Source organism: Gasterosteus aculeatus, chromosome 14, assembly GCF_964276395.1.
Source record: "Gasterosteus aculeatus chromosome 14, fGasAcu3.hap1.1, whole genome shotgun sequence".
NCBI classification, from domain to species: domain Eukaryota; kingdom Metazoa; phylum Chordata; class Actinopteri; order Perciformes; family Gasterosteidae; genus Gasterosteus; species Gasterosteus aculeatus.
Window position 1 is genome coordinate 16,563,624 of NC_135702.1, and position 19,986 is coordinate 16,583,609.

A 19,986-nucleotide genomic window follows, 5' to 3' on the forward strand; every position below is an offset into this window, starting at 1 on the left:
GAATTCTATTAACGTTACATTTAAACGTGAACTCTTCCCCGCTGTCGGATCACCTGACTGCGTCCTGAATGGGACGCGCAGGGACGCAGATCACCCGGCCGGCGCTCCCTGTGCCGCGTCGGTGAACTGACTCAGGTGGAACTTCTGAGTCACTCAGTGGAAACCCACCGGGCCGCTCGGGCCGCCGGAGGCAGCGCGCAGGGTGCCAAGCGCCGCGGCCCCGCGGCCCATCCCGCGCCAGACGCCTGTTGGTGGCGTTCCATGAAGTTTGCGCCGCCGTGCCGTCGGGGTGCTTGACGGGGGAACCGATGATGTTCTGTGGAACTCGTTCAAATTAAAATCTTTCGGCCGAACAGAGGAAAGCGTAATGGGCGAACGTATGTGGCAACGTAGGAAGTAGGTGACTACATGTAAGGTGGCGGCACGAAGCGGCCCCTCAATGACGCCCTCGGCTCGTAAACACGTGCGCTGGTTTGGGTTGCGGCGGCGGGCTTTCTGCACACCCGGCACGCCGTGATGTATGAACATCTGTCCGGCCGCCTGACAAATGTGAGCCATGTTTATTCTGAATGAGCAAACAGAACCAGAACGCGCTTTTCCTGCCAGTTCGCGATCACATGACCAGCGAGGGTTGCGAGGGTATTATGGTTCTGTAAGCAATGAGTCCAGTGATGAGCACCTCATGAAGATGGATCATATCACCAGTGGGGGAAACACTGCTCCTAACCGTCACACACATGGGCGGCCTGTGAGACACGGACCCACGTGTCCGGTCCCTGAGGACCCGGCTCACGCGGCGCTGGATCACAGGCCCTCTTCCATCCAACGATAGAGGCGTAAATGAAGCGGATTATTAGCGACATATGAGTGAACCCACAGCGTGTTCTTTTACTACGTCTTCAAACAGAACTGATGGAATCACTGACTCACACAGCACATCGTTAAACACTCAGTGACGTTTCCACAGAATCCAATCATCTATACTCAGCGTTCAGCGTTTCTTGGTCCCATCAGGATCAGGGTTAAAATAAATACGCTTGTTAAAGAAAGAACACATGTTGCGTAACATTTGCATACTGTGCTAGAAGTATGCAAGTTTCTTTAACAAAAGGGTGAACTCGCTCAATGGAAAGTCTGATCCGTCTCCCCCCCTTTGTTGCTCTGAGGTGGAGACACATCGGTTAGTTCTAAGCCAGATGTGGCCCACACAGACACAACAGTATCTGACCACCTTCGTGTACTGCAAGTACCAAGACGTTTCATCACCTGCTCTGTGTTCTAACCCTCTCAGAACGCTCCTTTCTCTTTGCACCCTCTGAGGATGTGTATTTCATCCCATAGTCAGACGCGGGCCGTCCTCTCCGTCTACCCGTTTACCTCCGACTTCAGGTAAAACGGAGTCATGACACCTGTCAGTTGGTCATCAGGGGACAACCAGAGGGAGTGCAGAGGCCCGGTGGGTCACATTGTGGGACGCCCTCGCTCCCCGCTGGGAGGAGGACGCAGGAGTTTGATAGAGCAAAATGCAATGGGTTAAAAATGTAAGTCGCTTTGGATAAAAGCGTCGGCTAAATGACCCGTAACGTGATATTGGTGTTGGTGGGTCCTGGAATGTTGTTGTTCTTTGAATCAAAAAACTAAATAAGAAATATGATTAAACTCCTGGTAAACAATAAGAGTCAAACTCCTGGAGGAGCTTTCCATGAGAGAAGCTCTACCAGGAGTGCGTCTTACCTGCCAGGTCCTCCTTAGAAGAAGCGATGCGAGGGGAGCTGTTGCCAGGTTCAATCTTCAGAGACAGTCTGCAACACAAACGGTTTCCATCACCAGCCGCCACAGACACACACACGTCCAGCGTCCTCAACCAGCCTCTCTGCTGCTTTCAGGAGACGTACCGGTATGAAGACAGTTTGTGTTGCACCATTTACTGATATAATATATCACTATAAGTTCACCCGATAGGTCTCATATGGTCTCTGTGGCCAGAGGGGAACGACGGGACCAAAGCTGTTGTGTGCGGTGAAACTCTAAAGACTGCTTCCATTATGTTACAGCATGGTCATACATGGTGTATATACACCAGACATGGTCATCTCAGATGTTTGGACCCCTTTGTCCAGTAGATCCGCTGGATGACTGTAAAAAGGGTAAAAATGACAAAGACATGAATTGCATTTCTATGAAAGTAGCTGCTATTCCTAAGAAGTCCACTGGGGGGACGCACTGAGTGAGCACACGCGTCACACCAGGACGACAGCGTCCCCCAGACAGCAGCGCCGCCTCGGGAATGACCGCGTGAAAACCCCCGTCAACCAGACCACCCGCGCCCAGAGACCGAGTGGCCTGGTCATAGTGGGACAGAGAGGACTGGTTAAAATGGGACAGAGACCGAGTGGCCTGGTCATAGTGGGACGACAGAGAGGACTGGTCATAGTGGGACAACAGAGAGGACTGGTCATAGTGGGACAACAGAGAGGACTGGTCATAGTGGGACAACAGAGAGGACTGCTCATAGTGGGACAACAGAGAGGACTGCTCATAGTGGGACAACAGAGAGGACTGCTCATAGTGGGACAACAGAGAGGACTGCTCATAGTGGGACAACAGAGAGGACTGCTCATAGTGGGACAACAGAGAGGACTGCTCATAGTGGGACAACAGAGAGGACTGCTCATAGTGGGACAACAGAGAGGACTGCTCATAGTGGGACAACAGAGAGGACTGCTCATAGTGGGACAACAGAGAGGACTGCTCATAGTGGGACAACAGAGAGGACTGCTCATAGTGGGACAGAGAGGACTGCTCATAGTGGGACAACAGAGAGGACTGGTCATAGTGGGACAGAGAGGACTGGTCATAGTGGGACAGAGAGGACTGCTCATAGTGGGACAGAGACCGAGTGGACCAACGAGCTCCCTGTGGGGACGCATTAAACCAGCTGCCTGTGGTTTCTCCAGTCCAGCTTCCTGTGCTCGGACTCAATTTCGCGGCCGATTCCATGAACCAGGCTGCGTGGCACCGAGGTTGGACAGAGTGTCCACAGACGAGGGTTCATCCTCTGGGGAACAAGAGAGAACTCACTTGAAGTTGTCGTCCTCCACAAACTTCTGCAGCTCCTCTATGTAGCGGACGGACAGCAGATACTTCTGGACATGTGGCAGCGTGACCAAGTGATCTGGAGGAACAAAAGGGAGGACGTAAGTACAACGAGAGGGACGCAGGACGAATCGGCGCCTCACACCCGCTCAGCGGGTTCTTTACCGTAGTTACAGGACATCTGCAGGTCGGAGATGAGCCTCAGAAGGTTGTTCATCTGATTGGTCCGCTGCTCCGTCTCTAGGATGCTGTCCGATGCCGGGTAGGCCGAGTCGATGTAGATCATGTCCAAGAGGTAGATCCCTGCAGGAGACAGCACAGGGACCCCTCAGCACCCACTCCGGAGCACTAGTGGGGCCCCCGATCCTGGGATGCCCCCGGCAGCTCAAAGTAACCCGATGATTGAAGTCAGGCTCTCGGCTGCTCAAAGGCCGACCCGACCTCAAACAATCGATTTTCTGAACCCTAACGAGCCTCTTGGTTCACGTATGAGGAATTACAGAACCGCGGCGTCTAACGTCTAACGACAAGAAAAGCATCGCAGTCAGAAGTGAAACGGGGCCACTTGTGTTCCTCTGGGGAATGAAAGGCTTCCACCTGATGGGGGAAACACAACTAACGGTTTAACACTTTTCCACCAGTCACAGCAAGAGAATCCCTATTAAACGGTTTAAGGTTTGACATTACAGTGAATGATTGGCTTATTAAAAGCATTTAAATGGACTCAATGCTGTGTCCATGTGTGAAGAACCCACTCAATTAAAATGTAACAAACACAACAAGTGGAAACACTTGAATATGAACACAGCAAAGATTCTACTGTATCATTTCATGAATATACATCGGAACCTTTGATTAATGGTTTGGATTTTAACTTTGGGCGCTTGGATCTGCCAAGGAATCTCGTTCAGGGTTCAAAGGGAATGAAGTGGAACAACTGGTCATTGAAGGGCAGTCGGATTCTGGCGTCTTTTAACGGAGGAAAAAGCAGAGCGCGCGTGTCGAGAGTCACCTGGAAAACATCTGCCGAGTCAACGACTTTCCTACAATTTGTCTTAATTACCCTGTAACGGTTACTAAATACCAGACTGGAAACTCGGCGGCGGTGAGGAGGGCGGCTTGGGGGGGGGCGGCGGGACGCTGTGACCCGGGTGACGTGGAGCGTGTGTTTCAGTAAGCAGGTTGTGCCCACGCTGCGGCACCACGCTGCACGATGTGTTTATGGGAAACGAATCCTGCCTGCGATGTTAACGACATCAATTTGTTCCCCTGAATCCAGAGCTGGAAAACGCCCGTAAAAAAACAGGGCCGACGACTAACTGCTCATTTGTGTTACTGCAGGACTTTAACAACCACTTATGATCATTTGTGCAGCTGCATTCGGTCTGAATAGCAGCGTTCATGGTGGCCGAAGGATAAACAGACGGATATAAACACTGCATTGAGATGTGACCAGTGAACCGGGTCCTCAGAGGGGAGCGTGTGGTCCGTCCCAAACCTCAAACCCGGTCCCAGGATGAGAAAAAGACCTTGCTGAGGTCGCATGAGCCCATCCGTCCATCAGCAGTAAGCAACCGGCTCACGGCGAGCAGATGAAGGCGGCGGGGGGACCAACAGTAGCCGTGAGCGGATCCCACGTGTGTGTCGGGGACGCCAGCGTCACCTGGAGTTGGTTAAGAGGCGGTACGTCCCGGCAGACACTAAAGGGCTGCGTGAGCAGCAGGGTGTGACAGGCTGGTTCACATCATTAACGGTTAATTAAGGACAGAAGCATCGTGTACATTTTAGCTGAGGTTTTGCTCTCGTGCTGCTCATCTTGTGGTCCATGGCAATCTCCTCTGGCTGTGCAGGGGGACCAACGGAGCCCACGTGGAGGCTCGCTCTCGTCTGTGAGGGATTCGGGTCGTGGAGCTTCTCTGGTCAAATCCCCGTGACATCATTTCTTCCTGTGGGGGTTTGTTGATCTGTCATGGACCCACTAGATACGCCTCCAACGCGCTGATATCAGGCCAAGATGATGAAAGCAATGCATCTAACCGGCTTAAAGAGCTTCATTTGTTGTTTGGCTTGAAATAGTTAAAGTGAACAGCGGTGTCACGTTTCCCCACTGGGTGCTGGACCCATCCACCTCCACCCTGTACTCCATGTGGAGCCTTTCCGCTCGGCACCAGAAACCAACCTGAACCCCCACATGTGTGAAGGGAAATGATGTGGAGTTGACAACACGATGGGAGAGTTGCAGGAGCACGATGGCTCCCCAGCAGGAAAGATTCCACCCAGTGAATCAGCCGTCACTCTGATAAGTTAATCCTGCAACCACATAAACCTCAAATCCTCCCGTTAGAGTCGGGGGGCCAACAGACCGTCGTCACGGAGCCACTTTGAGCCTCCATCCTGAAAAGGGCTTCAAGATGTTTGAGCCTGCTTCCCCCTCCAGACCCGAGGGGGCAGACAGGAACACGCGGGGGTTCAAGTGATCTGCAGACCCGGGACCAGAATACGCCCACAGTGACTCGATGGGACGTGCATGGAGATGGGGCTTTGGAAAAGGCCAGAGGGGACAAGTGGACATGCAGGTGGACGTGTTCATTTTCCCAATAAATTAGGAGATTAAGAAACGCTAACACTTGGTATCCAACTATACATGTGCTCATGAACAGATAGTTCTTATATCGTTGAATACTGACACTATGTTCATGACACATCTAGACCATCATAATGCATGTCGATATCACACTAACTTTCAGTATTTCTCACAGTCGGGCCAAACCTTTGACTGGTATTTATAGCACAACGACAAAATGCCCAAATGAAAATCAAACAAATTAAAGTAATTTAATTACTGTGGTACAAACTTTGATCTCAAACGTTGTGCCTACCACAAATTTAGATTTAGATTTCATTTTGGCAAACAGTATATTCTTTCAAACTTTTTACAAATTGAATAAGCTTTGTTGAAGTGAATCAGATGTAGAATGTTTCGTTGTGCGTGTTGGTCACATGACGATACTGAAGGTTGTGATGCGCTGCAGCGCTCAAAAGGGCCGTCCTGGTGCAGCCGGCTGCTCTCTGCATCGGGCAACAAGCACGTGTGTGTGCGTGTGTGTGTGTGTGTGTGTGTGTGTGTGTAGGTGCGTCATGTGGGGTCTGCTATTAATCTAAAATTCCATAGCCTTCCCAGACAGACATACATGACGACATTACCGCTGTTCTTAATGATGCAGCACGTTGTTTGCGTGCGACCACCAGCTCAACAAGCCGCCATGTAGTCTCGTTCTTTTCAAACGGTCAACAAATCCCACGAAACCAAATATTGGGTTGTGATGACCACGTAGAATGTGATGCATATTGTATCTGTCGACAAGAAGGGAAACCGGGAGGGAATAAAAACACACACAGGAAGATTATGAAAATGAGTTCAGAGGAGCAAGTAAATATTCAAAGTGTTTTAGTCGATGTCTGATTAAGTCTGATGAGTTACTTACACATGTAAACAAAGCATTGTTGACCTTTGCTTCCACATTGGACACGTGTCTCCTGGGTCCTGAGTCCTGTTCTTCATCTACACATCACCTGACTTTGTCAATTTAACATCTGGGGCAGATCCAATAGTTTACCTGCAGCAAGCCAACGCTTCATGAAATGCTTCTTATTTGTTAGTAATAACCCCCCCGCTGTAGATATAGAACATTATAGATCTGCTGGTCCAGAACCAAGGACAGCACTGCAGACCAACTAGAACTGTGGTCACTCACATATTCTAAACACCCCCCCCGGCTCGTCGTTTCACCAACGCACCCGCGGATACCTCGTATGGTGAGCCGCACGGATGACACTCGGCCAAGCCTGGGTCGGGCAGCGGAGGTCAAAGGGCAGGGCGCGGGGGTCAGGGGACTAGCTACCAGCACAGAGCGCGTCAGGCAGCACGGCCAGGTGTACAGGACGTGGAGGAGCTCCACTGATGAGGGCAGGAAGAGATGGAAAGCATCAGGCAGTGATGAGAAACTTCACTTCAGGCCCACCAGCCAGCCGGCATGTCGCTGACACGGCAACATGACTCCTTATGAAGGAGAATCAACTGACACGCTGCGGTTTAAAAGAAGAAAACGTCCAGGAATGACAAACCTAATTCCAATGGGCTGAATCGCGTCCTCAGCCGGCTGCCTGCTCCTCCACGCTACACCCAAAATCACACTGCTGTCCGTGAGGTCAGCTGCGCTGGCAGCTCGGACCCAAACATTACATCTGCATAACACAACACCAGTGCCTGTGCACAATGCTGCCGATGAGGTCACCCTGGTAATGCGTTGCAGCTGTGCAGCTTCCCGTGTCCTCGGCGCTCCGACTCCAGCCAGAGCGCTCAATAAGCTCGCCGACCACAAGGTTATGATACGCATCTTAACAACAGTCACATGACCACTACATGGGGACTAGTGTTCCAGCAACTTCACGTATATTTACTGTATTACTTTCATGCACAGCAACTGTAACTAGAGGTCAGACTGAGGGACTTGAATGGAGGAGACGTCACGGGCTGGGACACGTCCTCCTTTCAACACGGGACACAAAAGGTCCCGGGTCCCTTTGTCGGGACACACACTCGGACGAAGGAAGGAACCCGTCGCGCTCTGCTGCATCTGGATGTGCTCCGCTTCCGCGCTGCGTGACCGCACTTAAATGGACGTCATCGGGTTTCCGTTCCGGATTCTAATCTGCCGCCGTCGAGCCTCTTGGGTTCCTTTTGTCAAACTCAATGTTGACTTTTGAAAAGACGAAAATGTGTAAACAATCTTCTGAAGACAAATGAAAAGTGACGGCGCAGGTCGACATGAGCACCGCCGCCCCCAGAGGAGGGAGTCACCACGACGGAGACGCGTCGGCTTGTTTTTAATCCGGGGATGAAAGCCGATCACACAACACGCAAGCAAACACAAAGCCTGTGGATGTTCGCTGAGAAGGGTTGGTCAGCTTTTATGTAACCAGTCAAATCACTATGACAACATAACAAACTCCAGCCAAAGCCTGAACAGAAACACAGAGTATCCACGTAGAGCGGGAATCACTCCCCACCTTCAGCCCGCAGCCCTGTGAGTGGGTGGAGGAGCGGTGGAGGAGCGGTGGAAGCTCCGGCTGTGGGCCCGTCCGGTAGCGAGACACGGAACCGCACATGCGTCGTAAAGCACCCGTCCCGCTATCAAGTGGCTGCTGACCTCACTCGTCTTCACACAAGCACAGATACCATTATCCAACAGTAGAAAAACCACATCCACAAGCGCCGCGACGCCCCGGGGGACGTTTGTTGGAGGACGCTCGCATTATGTGCAAGCTTTGCTTCCCCTGAAGCAACATTTATTCAGACCGGTAATGTGAGAACCGCGTTGTCAAGTTCAGGAGAGGGCTCAGAAACGCTGCCGGCCAAGTTCTTTCCTCGACACCACGGACGCGTTGGTGCCGTAGAAGACGCAGAGTAACCACCTCTGTCCCCAGTGGCGTCCCTCAGAGAGCAGCGTCCAACCCGTGACCTCGCTGCGCCGGTCAGACCTCATCGTGTGGGAGGAGGAGGGCTTAGATATGCAGGTGGGGTGGGGGGGGTTTCCCTGCAGGGGGAGGGGAGGGGCAAAAGGGGCGTCGCCACGGCTTACTGCTCAATTACTTTGAGAAAAAGAGACCTCACTTGTGATGGCAAGGAGACGGAGGGAGGACGAGTCGGCGGGAGGACGAGACGCAGGGAGACAAATGCTCTGCAGCAGATGAGCCGTTGATTGGACACGTGGAGACGGAGTAAAGGCGTCATCACAGCCTTATGCTCCTCGGAGAATCCATTGTGCGAGCAGGTAACGGGAACATTATGAGGACGTTCCTCTGACAGAACAACGCACGAAGCTGGAGGAAATGAGGAGAGACCGAGCAGGGAGGAAGCGTAAGGAAACAGACAAGTGGAGGTGAGTGGAGCCATTATGGGACATTAAATGCAACACACTGAAGACTGTCGTACCAGCAAGCCTCCATCTGACCGCATGCTTTATATGTGGGGAACTAGAAAGACTTATGTGCATATTATTATTCACAGTTTTAAGCTCGGCACATATGATAAGAAAAGGATTTGCTGCACAGTGTGACTTTGTTCTGACTGCAGGTCGTTCTGTGAAAGTACGTCAGGTCTCCGTAATCACCGAGAACTCGTTTGCAATCAACTTATCTGGTTAAATGAAAGGTTCCATCACAAATAAAGTAAGGAAAACTTCCCTCAAAGTGACTCGCTCGGGTCCATTATTACCGCACTAGTAGATTTCCCAGCATGCATGTGCATTGCTCCGTGTTTAGTGACATGAACATTTTGACTGCATCTCCACACGCGGCTCGCAGACGAGCGACTCGCCCTGCAGACGGCTCGGGGCCAGCAGAGCTACCGGTGCCACTACGGTGCCACTACTTTCGGGCGAAGTCGCGTCAAACGCCCAAACGCAGCAAATGCAAAAGTTGAAATATTGCATCTTTGGCGACTAAACGCCGTGACGCTGCGGCGCGATAGCCTATCAGCGCCGAGATGCTCCCAGTCGTCACTGACGACCTGCAGACAGCAGCATCCCGAGCTGTACGATACATCCTCGGACCTTTATTGCGAGTCACGTCTTTGTGTGTGGAAGTAGTTGGTTGCTTTATATATTGATCATAGACTTTATTGCCCCGTGCATCCACACTGCTGCTTTTCATCACGGACACATTTGTCCCGTATTTTCCTCCACGACTTTGTCCCCCTCGTTGGTGGAGATCTCCCTCCATGAATCAGAGGCCATCCGGCGTCCTCATAGTCCGCCAATGACGGCTTGTACAAGCGCTCATATTTAAAAGCTCTTCAATCTGATCCGTTCTCTGGTAAACGTTCTTCCTTTTAATAACGGCCGTGTTGTGCTGTGAAAACGGAGACGTGAGACTCTGTAAAAGACGTAGTCAGCGGACCAATCACAGCCTGGTGCTGCAGGAGGCTGCGTCGCTTTAGACGCTAGTCGAGAAAAATGGGTCGACGCACACAAGAAGGTGTGAAAAGACACTCGAGGGACACGCAAGGGACACGTAAGGGACTCCTTGAGTCTCTCTGAAAACGCAGAAGCATGAGCAAGTGTTTCAGGGGGGTAAACCACGCCCTCTCAGTCGCAAATACGCGATACACGTGAACGGACCACAATGTACCCTGAGAGTCCTGCGGAGCTTATATAGAGTTTTTGATTAGACGCGTTCGCGTCACGTTGGGTGCAAACGTAGCATTACGCTAAAAAAAACCCTGTGCTGGTTCATCTCCAACCATCTGACCCGATTCGCTGCACGAAGCGTAACTTACACCCCGTCGGCTGTAGCTTCACCCGACAACACCTCCCTTCCTCCTCCCTCCAGCTCACAACATTACACCCAAGAGCGCGTAATACTGGCATCCATGTCCAAGCGTGCTACAACAAGGTTGTCAACGCCGCTAACGAGAGGTCTTGCTAGCGGCTAAACTTAGCGAAACCTGTTCGCTTACTTTGTTTATGACAAACCAGCAAGTCAACAGTTTTCCAAACGCAGTCAAACATCAAGTGCAACACACTCTGTTACCCGGACATTTCCTCTTTTCCAGACCTAAAAAATGCACCCGGGTAAAAGAGGACGTCTGGTCACCCGGGCCAAACCAGGCTAAGCTACTCGTGTTGGGCTGCACGTGGGACAGCTTGGGGGTGTTCATGTTTATATCACATTTGCTAACCTGTCGTTCTTTGAGCTCTCTGATAAGTTCGGGGCGTCTGAAAGGTGCTTGGTCATATTTAAGGGTTCCCGCCCTTCGCCTGGTGGATCTGAAGCAGGCTTTACAGACGGGCCTGTGCATCGCAGTCGGCTGCATGAGGACACGTCTCCCCTGATTACTCGCTGTGAGTGACGGCTGCCAGTTGACCGCTGCGTGAGGACGGATTGAATAACGGTGAACTATTGGCAACGGACACACGAGTTGCAGGCGGACCTCCGAGTGCGAGACAAACTAAACGGGAACAGACACGTTTTACAAAAAAACTACACACCTTTCATCTTCATTGAGGATGCTTCCTTTGTTGTATACAAAGCTGCAGGGAGGACACCTCTGCTCCACTCATGACGGATACTTCTACTGAAGACACTAATGGAAGGACTCAGACCATTTACGTACTTTAAGTTGTTCATTTAGCGAGTTCAATCGAGTGTGTGTGTGTGTGTGTCCCCCCGTGCCGGTCATGGCCTTTATGTCCGGCAACCAACATGCGTCACCGTGGCAACTGTTCCTACTGGGTGTGCATGTGTGTGTGAAGGAAGGGGTGCCAGAAACCGACATGGTGACAAAGAGACGGAGAGTTGCAGCAGAGGGCTGCGTTAGTCCTCCGTGTGGTGGTGGCAGATGGCGGTGTGAGAGGCGACAGGTGCCCCGACACATTGTAGCCACGGACTGACCTCCCTGTCTCCGCACACCTGCCTTGGTAATGCATCTGGGGAGCTTTGGTCCAGCACGATGGACACAAATGACCGGTTGTTTTTCCAATCGTTTCGGGTCCCGGTTCATGTGGACACGAATGAGATGCAGCCATGTGGACAGAGACAGAGTCTCGGCCTTCAGCCACGAGGCCGGAGCTCGACACCGTAGTGGTTTCGTTGCTGAACCAGTAAAACTAGATAAGCAGGATGTTTTTAGTTTACGTTAATTAACCCACATTTGAAGTTAACGTTCAGCTTTGTGGCCTGATCCGAACTGTATAATGAGTCCCAACCTGATCTTTATTCGAGACTCAGTGGTTTTGTTTTTATTTTTAATATAACGTTGCTCTGAAGAGGCTCATTCGACGCAACACGATACGGACAATCAGAGTCGCTGTACACAGAAGCAACAGATTCTAGAGCGCGTTGTGCGAGTCATCGCTCAGCGTTAATAAGCGACACCGCACCCCGAGGAGAAGCTAAGCGACACAAAGAAGCTTCCCGCTCCGGGATGGATTACGTTGTGTTCAGGAAATGAACAATTCATCTCAGAAACGTCCCTGCAGCACGAACCACGCAGGAGACCGATCACATGACAATCTGCCAACGAGGACAAGCAGATCATAACGCTCTGTGTGAGTGAACGAGTGCAGAGAGCAGGACTGTGCAGCATCTCAGGCTTTAGAAGAGGTCGATCATTCTGCACAGTTAACTGTGGGATGTGTAATATTGTTATGTGACATTTACAGGACGTCAGGGCCGAGAAATGAAATGGAAAAAATGGCTTATCCACAGATTCTCCCACAGCTGGCACATCCATCATCACCACCGCGTGCATTAACATTACGGGCTGGAAACAGACTCACACTATTAAAATGCACACTGAACACCATTATTTCTTTAAGCTCGTCAGCTGCGTCCATCCACTTTCCATGTTCACAGCTTCACGCCGGACGTGTCACACACGTTGGATTCGTTAAATCCAAAGTAGGTGCCTATGATGTCAAAGTCTTAAGTGAATGCTGGTGTTTCCTTGGAGGAGCGACGCAGTCCACATAGCGACAGAGAACCACAGAGAACGCATAGGATGGCTGCTGTCATTTTCATTTGCCACACAGACACTAAAAACTGAAATATTCAGAAAGTTGGTTTCAGCAGGTATTTGATGAATTGATCAGTCAATCTAAATGTAAACAAAAAGAAATCACAACTTCCCAGAGTAAGTGGGAACTTTTCAATGTCTTCTTGTGTCAAACCAGAATACATTTGGTGTATGACAGAGACAATGCGTCATATTTAAAGACACGGTTTTATTATTTATGTAATTGATATGTATATTGAATGATGCCTGATCATTCGGGTTAAGTGAGTCATCTCTAGCTCAGAGCCCCACGTTAATGAGCATATAAGTCAACGCCAACACAGAGAAAGTCCTGAGACGGACATCACACAGACGGCATATTACACGAGTTTGGCTACAGAATGGAAACGAGGAAGCCTGAGCAATTCATCGCAGTGTGATCGTTTAGACCGGCGCAGTGCTACAAATGATGGACATCAGTATTGGAGTTGATTGATTTGATTAGTTCAGAGATATCACGGAGACCAAATACTGATCATCGTCATCGAGAAGCGGCAAACTTAACGGGGTAAAACACCACCACACAACAGCTGGTGACACACACTATTTGTAAGACTAATAATTGTACATTTATAAAGATGACCCCGCCAAACTGCATGCTGGGTACAGCTCACTACGGAAAAGAGCGAATAATCATCCAGCGCAGATATTGGGTGAAACGCAGTATTACTCCAGTGAATGATGTCATGACGATGGGAGGAGACAACTAATGATAATCCTTCGCCCACTCTTGGCTGCAGCAGGACTATGATGGTCCCCGTCGCGGTTCTGCTGGTGCTCCTGCTGCTCTCTGGACCCGCGTCGTCTCTCCAGGGAGACGCTCAGGAAATCGGGAACAGCGACGAGATCTTTGAAAGAGAGTTCATCTACGCGGCCAAGCGGCAGAAGCGGGCCGTGGTTGACCAAGGAGCCGCCCAGACGGACAAATGCTCCTACACCTTCATCGTCCCTCAGCAGAAAAGCCACGGGGCCATCTGCGTGAACTCCAAGGAGCCCGAGGCTCTGCTGGAGAACCGGGTCAGCAAGCAGCAGCTGGAGCTGCTCAACGGCGAGCTGCAGAAGCAGCGGCAGCAGATCGAAGCGCTGCAGCAGATGGTGGAGGTGGACGGGGGGGTGGTCAACGAAGTCAAGCTCCTGCGCAAGGAGAGCCGCAACATGAACTCCAGAGTGACGCAGCTCTACATGCAGCTGCTGCACGAGATCATCCGCAAGAGAGACACGGCGCTGGAGGCCTCGCAGCTGGAGACGCGCACGCTCAACCACACGCACGAGATGGCGAGGCTGGCCTCGCGCTACCGCGACCTGGAACACAAGTACCAGCACCTGTCGGCGCTCGCAAACAACCAGAGCGCTCTGCTGGTGCAGCTGGAGGAGCAGTGTCAGCGGGGGGGACAAAAGCAGCCCGTGGTGCAGGACAGGACGCGGCCCGCCCGCCCGCGGCCCGCCGCCATCCCTCAGCCTGCCGTACAGATGCCGCCGCTGTCCCCCGGAGGCTACAGGCCCTACCACCCGCCCACCTTCACCCGCCACACCAACAACCCCATGACCAACGAGATACAGAACGACCAGAACACCAAGGCGCTGCCCCCCCCGCTGGCCACGGTGCCCAGCGCGACGTACGGCTTCACCAGCGAGCCGTCCGGTAAGTCCGTGCCGTCACAGACACGTCCATGTGGTCCTCGCTGGTCACTGCAGCGGACTCTAGCCACACATGGTCCTCGTTTTTACTAAACTGTGGGAAAATAACGGCAGAACTATTCATACCCGCAGAGATGCAATTAGCAACAGTTCATTTTAACTTTAGCCTCTGTGTTAAATATATAACCATATTGACACCTGGATATGAACTGTACCAGATAGTCGCGGCTAGTATTTGGCATGCAGTACGTCTTTGGACTGTGGGAGGAAGCGTAATCCGGAGAATCAGGAATCAAACTCACGACTGTGCAGAACCTCTCCTCACAGCCCAAAAATACACAAACTGAATTAGCAGCGAGCTTACAGACGTTTCCAGTTGGAGAGAAAAAACAGTCAGAAATGATATGAACCCCGTGTGGTATGAAGTGTGGACCCGTCCATACCCTGATGTGCGTTTACACAGTTTTTCAGTAAGCGGACAGATGACACCAGGAACTACTGGACTCAAAGGCATAATGAGACATGACCATTTAAATGTGCCGGTTACATGTCCTCTGTGGTTAGGAACACAAATACTGGAAAGCATTTGTCATATTTGGCACATGTTACACTGGATCCCTTTGCCATCTGGGGGGAATAAATGCCAGTCATGAAAGCAGTACACAGCTTTGTTAGCGAGCATTTCATCTCTCCCGCAGGTCCTTTCAAAGACTGTCTAGAGGCTCTGGAGTCCGGATACACCACCAGCGGCATGTACCTCCTAAAACCAGACAATGGCAACCGACTCATGCAGGTTTGGTGTGACCAGGGACATGACCCCGGCGGCTGGAGTGTCATTCTGAGACGTCAGGACGGCTCAGTAAACTTCTTTAGAAACTGGGAGACCTACAAGGTAATGAAGCTCTCAGCTGAGATCATAAGGTTCCATATGGCTTCTACCCAGCAGAAGGGTTTCATGTTTTAGCATTTTCATCTCCGGCTCACAATGAATTCTCTATACCACACACACTCGTTCTGTGCACTTGTGAAAATTTCCATATGGTAGTTTCGTCTCATATTGAAAGTGACATTACTGGAAATTACAATGTTCTTTTTGGCAATTGCAACCAGACTACATTAACGTTTGCAGAGATTGTTGCCAGCCAACATGGTCGCTGACTTCACGGCTGAGACGGATTTATAATATTATGACCGTTTCACACGAGATGGAAGGTACCATCTCTGCCAGTTAGGTTCCTCCCTTTCCACTACGTAGTTATGATGGTGAGGGTGACCAGTGGTCAACCTAACTTTCTACTACTACTAGGGCCAAAGTATATCACTGATATGCTTCCACTACATAAGCCTTCAAGATCACTAAGATCTGACACCAATCTGTTAGTGATTCCCAGAGTAAATACAAATCATGGGAAAGCATCATTTAGTTACTACGCAACAACTCTGACCACGTTTAAAACAAGACTGAAAACTTATGTTCAGCTTCGCCTTCTGCTAAATTTTACCTACATTGGACTTTTAACCTCTGCCTTTAATTAAACAATTTAGATAAAATTAAAATCTTATTTGCCGTTTTTCACTTTATTGTATGAAATGATGTGAAGCGTTTGAGCCTGCCTTGCGTATGAAAAGCGCTATACAAATAAAATTGCCTTGCCTACTACTGCGCACCAGCGAGGTTCTGCGTTTCGTAGACTTCTCGTGCATCGACATGATGCTAATCTGTTTGAGTGGGTTAGCATGCTAATGTACAAATCACAGCGGCGGCTGATGGGATTGTTATTCTGCTAATGTTTCTTCAGACTCTCGTGTTGCTCCAAACGTTCAACAAAGACTCATCCCCTAAAAACTATAAAGTTACTCCCCGTAGTCGCATATCTATCGAGTCTGAACTAAACAAAACCCAATGCATGGGATGAAATGCTCATATTGTTTTGCAGTGATCAGACTTCATGCTGTGTTTCCCACCAAACGATCCATAAACACTGGTGCACGGGGTGAGACATTTAGTTTCCATCTTGTTGCCTTAAGTGAGGACATCTAAATATGGATACTCTTTCTCAATACTTTTGATTCTAGACCAAAGCAGGGAGGAATACTGCCAAGCTGTCCTCAGACCCAATCAGTCCCCAACCTAACCTTAATGCACAAAACAATGCACTTAAAGCCAATTACAGACTCGAGTTTGGCAGAGCCGAGGACTCCCTCCTGATTGCACCCATGTGTGGTGTAATGGAAACCAGTGATTGAGATACACCGAGCGGGAGGAGCTTAAACGTGACCTGCCATTATGGCATTGCTCCCGGCTTCTCCCTTCGACATGACAGGCCTTTCCAGATGCTTGCAAAACACGGGCGGTTTGTTGTTGGAAGGTCCCGGCTGTCTCCAAGGGGAGGAGAAATTGCTGCTTTCTTGGAAAACGTTGAATCATGGGTTAGGAACAGTAGGAATGGATTACTCCCAACTAATTCCACTTCTTTCCCCCTTCACAGCAAGGGTTTGGAAACATTGATGGCGAATACTGGTTGGGCCTGGAGAACATCTACTGGCTGACCAACCAGGGCACCTACAAACTGCTGGTGACCTTGGAGGACTGGAGCGGACGCAAGACCTTTGCCGAGTACGCCAGCTTCCGCGTGGAGTCGGAGTTAGACTTCTACAGGCTGAGAGTGGGCCGATACCACGGCAGTGCCGGGGACTCGCTCACCTGGCACAACGGCAAGCAGTTCACTACACTGGACCGGGACCACGACGTGTACGCGGGTGAGTACGATGCGGCGCCAGAGAGCAGAGGCCTTCTTAACCGCTGCTGGGATGTCACCTGCTGAACGCTGCATACAACGCCGCTCCTGCCGTTGATACACTTGGTGGTAAAGCCTGCCATGGGCCTGGGGACTTTCAGTCCTCTGCGATACGGATCTTTTCCAGTGTCCGGCCCAGGAGAGAGCGAATCCGGTTGGTCTGATTTGATTCCTTGTGCCTCCAGGTAACTGTGCCCACTACCAGAAGGGAGGGTGGTGGTACAACGCCTGCGCCCACTCCAACCTGAGCGGCGTGTGGTACCGCGGTGGGCACTACCGCAGCCGCTACCAGGACGGCGTCTACTGGGCCGAGTTCAGAGGAGGAGCTTATTCTCTGAAGAAAGTGACCATGATGATAAGACCCAATGCAAACACCTTCCATTAAAACCTGTGGTTGCCCCACACCTTTGGACAGATTTGAGACTTGGCTACAAAGCGCACTCAGTTTGAAAATACTCCAAATACCGTCCACATGCTGGGATGACTTACAAGGTATCTCCATGTATTAAAGCGCAGGGATACCATGTAAGCGCTTTTTATATAGGAGAATCAGAAATTTTAAAATGTTTTGCTGTGTGCCATCTCCATTTATTCTTAAACAGTAACATATATACAGATATTTACACATCGGATCCCACTCGTGCGTTTTCCTTCATCCCGACAGCAAAAAATGTCCCGACAGACCTTGTAGTTGCAGAGAATGAGCATTTTTAGTATGTTCACGCCATTTTTGCAGCAGAGGCCCAAAAAGAGGCTAAAGTCCAACGCTTCAAGTCATGGAAAGTCATTCCAAAGGGAATTGGTTTTATCAGAGGGTTTCTACATCACAAAAAGCACAGAAACACATCATTTTGACCTTTAGTTTTTGCTTCTTTTTTTCTTTTTTCTTTTACAGTTGCCTTATATTCACAATATAGCTTCAAAAAAATATTAAGATTTGGTAAGTAAATTTGGAATGGCCAATAGTAAACAATTGGTCTCCTGATCACTTAATTTAAGAACATCAACAAGCATAAAATCCTAATGGAACACTAAAGTCATTATTAGCCAAGCTAGCTCCACATAAAGGCTGGACTGACTGAAAAAACACCTCAGATTAACTCGACCTAGTCATTTTTCTAACTAGCGGTTTCACATGATGTGCATACTTTAGGCCAGGGAGCCCAATAGGTCAAAGGAAGTACCAGTCGATTGTCTGCCATTTAGAAAATAAAATATCCTGTCACGCAGGATTGGTGGACTGCAGGAGCTAAACCGGGCAGATCTCCATGAAAGGTCCTTTAGGTTAACCACGGCCTCACGACCCCCTGTAACTGAATGAGGAGCAGATTTACAAATACAATTTCACAGCGGTTTTAGCAAGTGAACTACAGTACGTTTAGTCACCCGACGTTATGAGAGTAAAGGTTATTCCCTCTACCCACCAACGCGCCCTGGTCTGTTGGAAATGTTGTCACTGCATCAATGTGCAGAATCAGTATGTACCAGGTATTCTGTGTATATATATGCAGTCTCATTCAAATTATTTTTTATAGTCTATGTTATTAACCTCGCAATAAATATGTAGAACTCTGCGCGTCTTGTTGATCTCATTCTAATCGGTTCCCATCACAACCTCATAACTGCAACAACTTGAAAACAGCCGGTCATCTTCTTTTGGCGGCTCATCAGTTATTGGATAAAGTGTGAAAAGGAGTTTTTTTAATTGATACTCAAGAGACCATGATGCCTCCTGCACTTAATCACCATCTAGTCAAGAATATTATTATAAGGACTTATTGATAACACTACCATTCAGAGTAGTAATAAAGTGCACTCAGTGGAGCCGCTGCCCCCAAACAGAAGACCTGAATCTAATTCAACGTGGACAGAAAAGGTTCAAAAAAGCTTCTGGAAAGCTCAGAGTCCGATGAAGTCTGTGAGTTGTGCGTTTTCCACACGTCATACACACTTTTCATGAGAAACAGAAAAGAAAAAGATTCTCTCATGAAGTTCTTCTGGTGTTCAAGCCCTTTCTGGACCCAAATCATGGACCATGCAGCCAAACATGTGAAGGTACACAACTCCACATGTTAAGAGCTTCTGTGGAAACGCACAATGTATTCTACCCTCTAAAGTTAAACAACAAGGCATATAGTCAGGCCTGAGACAGACAACATGAAGCAAGGACCACGGACGGAGGACTTACCCAGGTATGGGATACGGGGCACCATCTTCAGCGAGCGGATGTATTCTCTCATGCGGGTGTAGTTCTCCTCCTTGGATGTCAGATAGTTGAGCTTCTCGAATGTGGCCTTGTCTTTCCGACTGATCAGCTACAGCAAAGAAGAAGCATCACACACACACACATTTGATTGCAGCTACTCAGTGCGAAGCACAGACGTCACATCTGACCCAGTCTGTGGCACCACCTGCAGCCTTTGTAGCTGCTACCTCTCTGCCTCTCGCCAGATGTTCCCGTTTGGTCGGATTTTGGCCCAGTTCATGGACAGTGATTTAGAGCAGTGATTCTCAACTGGTGGGTCTAATGGGTTTTTAATGGGTCTTTGCCTTTGCCTGGGAAAATAAAAATTAGAATAATAAAAAAAAAAAAAAGCTCTAGCATCGCTACCAGCTGGCCGTTTTGTTTTTTCATGAAACTTGTTTTTGTGTTGGAATACGTATTCTGTCTCCATACTGTCTCTATCTTGTCATTAAGGGGTGATGGTGGGTCCTGGATCCAGACCAGTTGAGAACCACTGATTTAGAGGAGCTCGTCCGGAGCAACTCACACTCATCTGGCAAAACCAGTTTTATTCTTTTCTGCCAATATGTGAGCCAATACTTTGGCTCGGGCAC

General features: G+C 49.8%; 3 protein-coding genes across 4 annotated transcripts in view; 1 reads left to right on the top strand and 2 right to left on the bottom strand.

Moving 5' to 3' along the window:
• LOC120831945 (ras-specific guanine nucleotide-releasing factor RalGPS1) overlaps positions 1 to 19,986 on the bottom strand; it is a 34,488-nt gene that overhangs the window by 7,283 nt on the left and 7,219 nt on the right. The window contains 4 exon segments of the mRNA XM_040197898.2: positions 1,735 to 1,802; positions 3,082 to 3,175; positions 3,262 to 3,399; positions 19,337 to 19,463. Coding sequence (XP_040053832.2) covers positions 1,735 to 1,802; positions 3,082 to 3,175; positions 3,262 to 3,399; positions 19,337 to 19,463 — 427 coding nt within the window.
• Positions 1,837 to 3,075, bottom strand: LOC144388255 (uncharacterized). The gene has a single exon (XM_078088377.1). It carries the CDS (start codon positions 2,998 to 3,000, stop codon positions 2,095 to 2,097), a length of 906 nt encoding a protein of 301 aa, XP_077944503.1. The 5' UTR covers positions 3,001 to 3,075; the 3' UTR covers positions 1,837 to 2,094.
• Positions 8,782 to 18,722, top strand: LOC120831947 (angiopoietin-related protein 2). Of its 2 annotated transcripts, none has more exons than XM_040197902.2 (5): positions 8,782 to 9,038; positions 13,453 to 14,354; positions 15,049 to 15,242; positions 16,840 to 17,110; positions 17,334 to 18,722. In XM_040197902.2, the coding sequence occupies exons 1-5, from the start codon at positions 8,989 to 8,991 to the stop codon at positions 17,531 to 17,533; spliced, it is 1,617 nt and encodes a 538-aa protein (XP_040053836.1). In that variant the 5' UTR covers positions 8,782 to 8,988; the 3' UTR covers positions 17,534 to 18,722. The 2 variants fall into 2 exon arrangements, with proteins under 2 accessions (XP_040053836.1, XP_040053837.1); XM_040197903.2 differs by having other exon boundaries at positions 8,855 to 9,038; positions 13,456 to 14,354.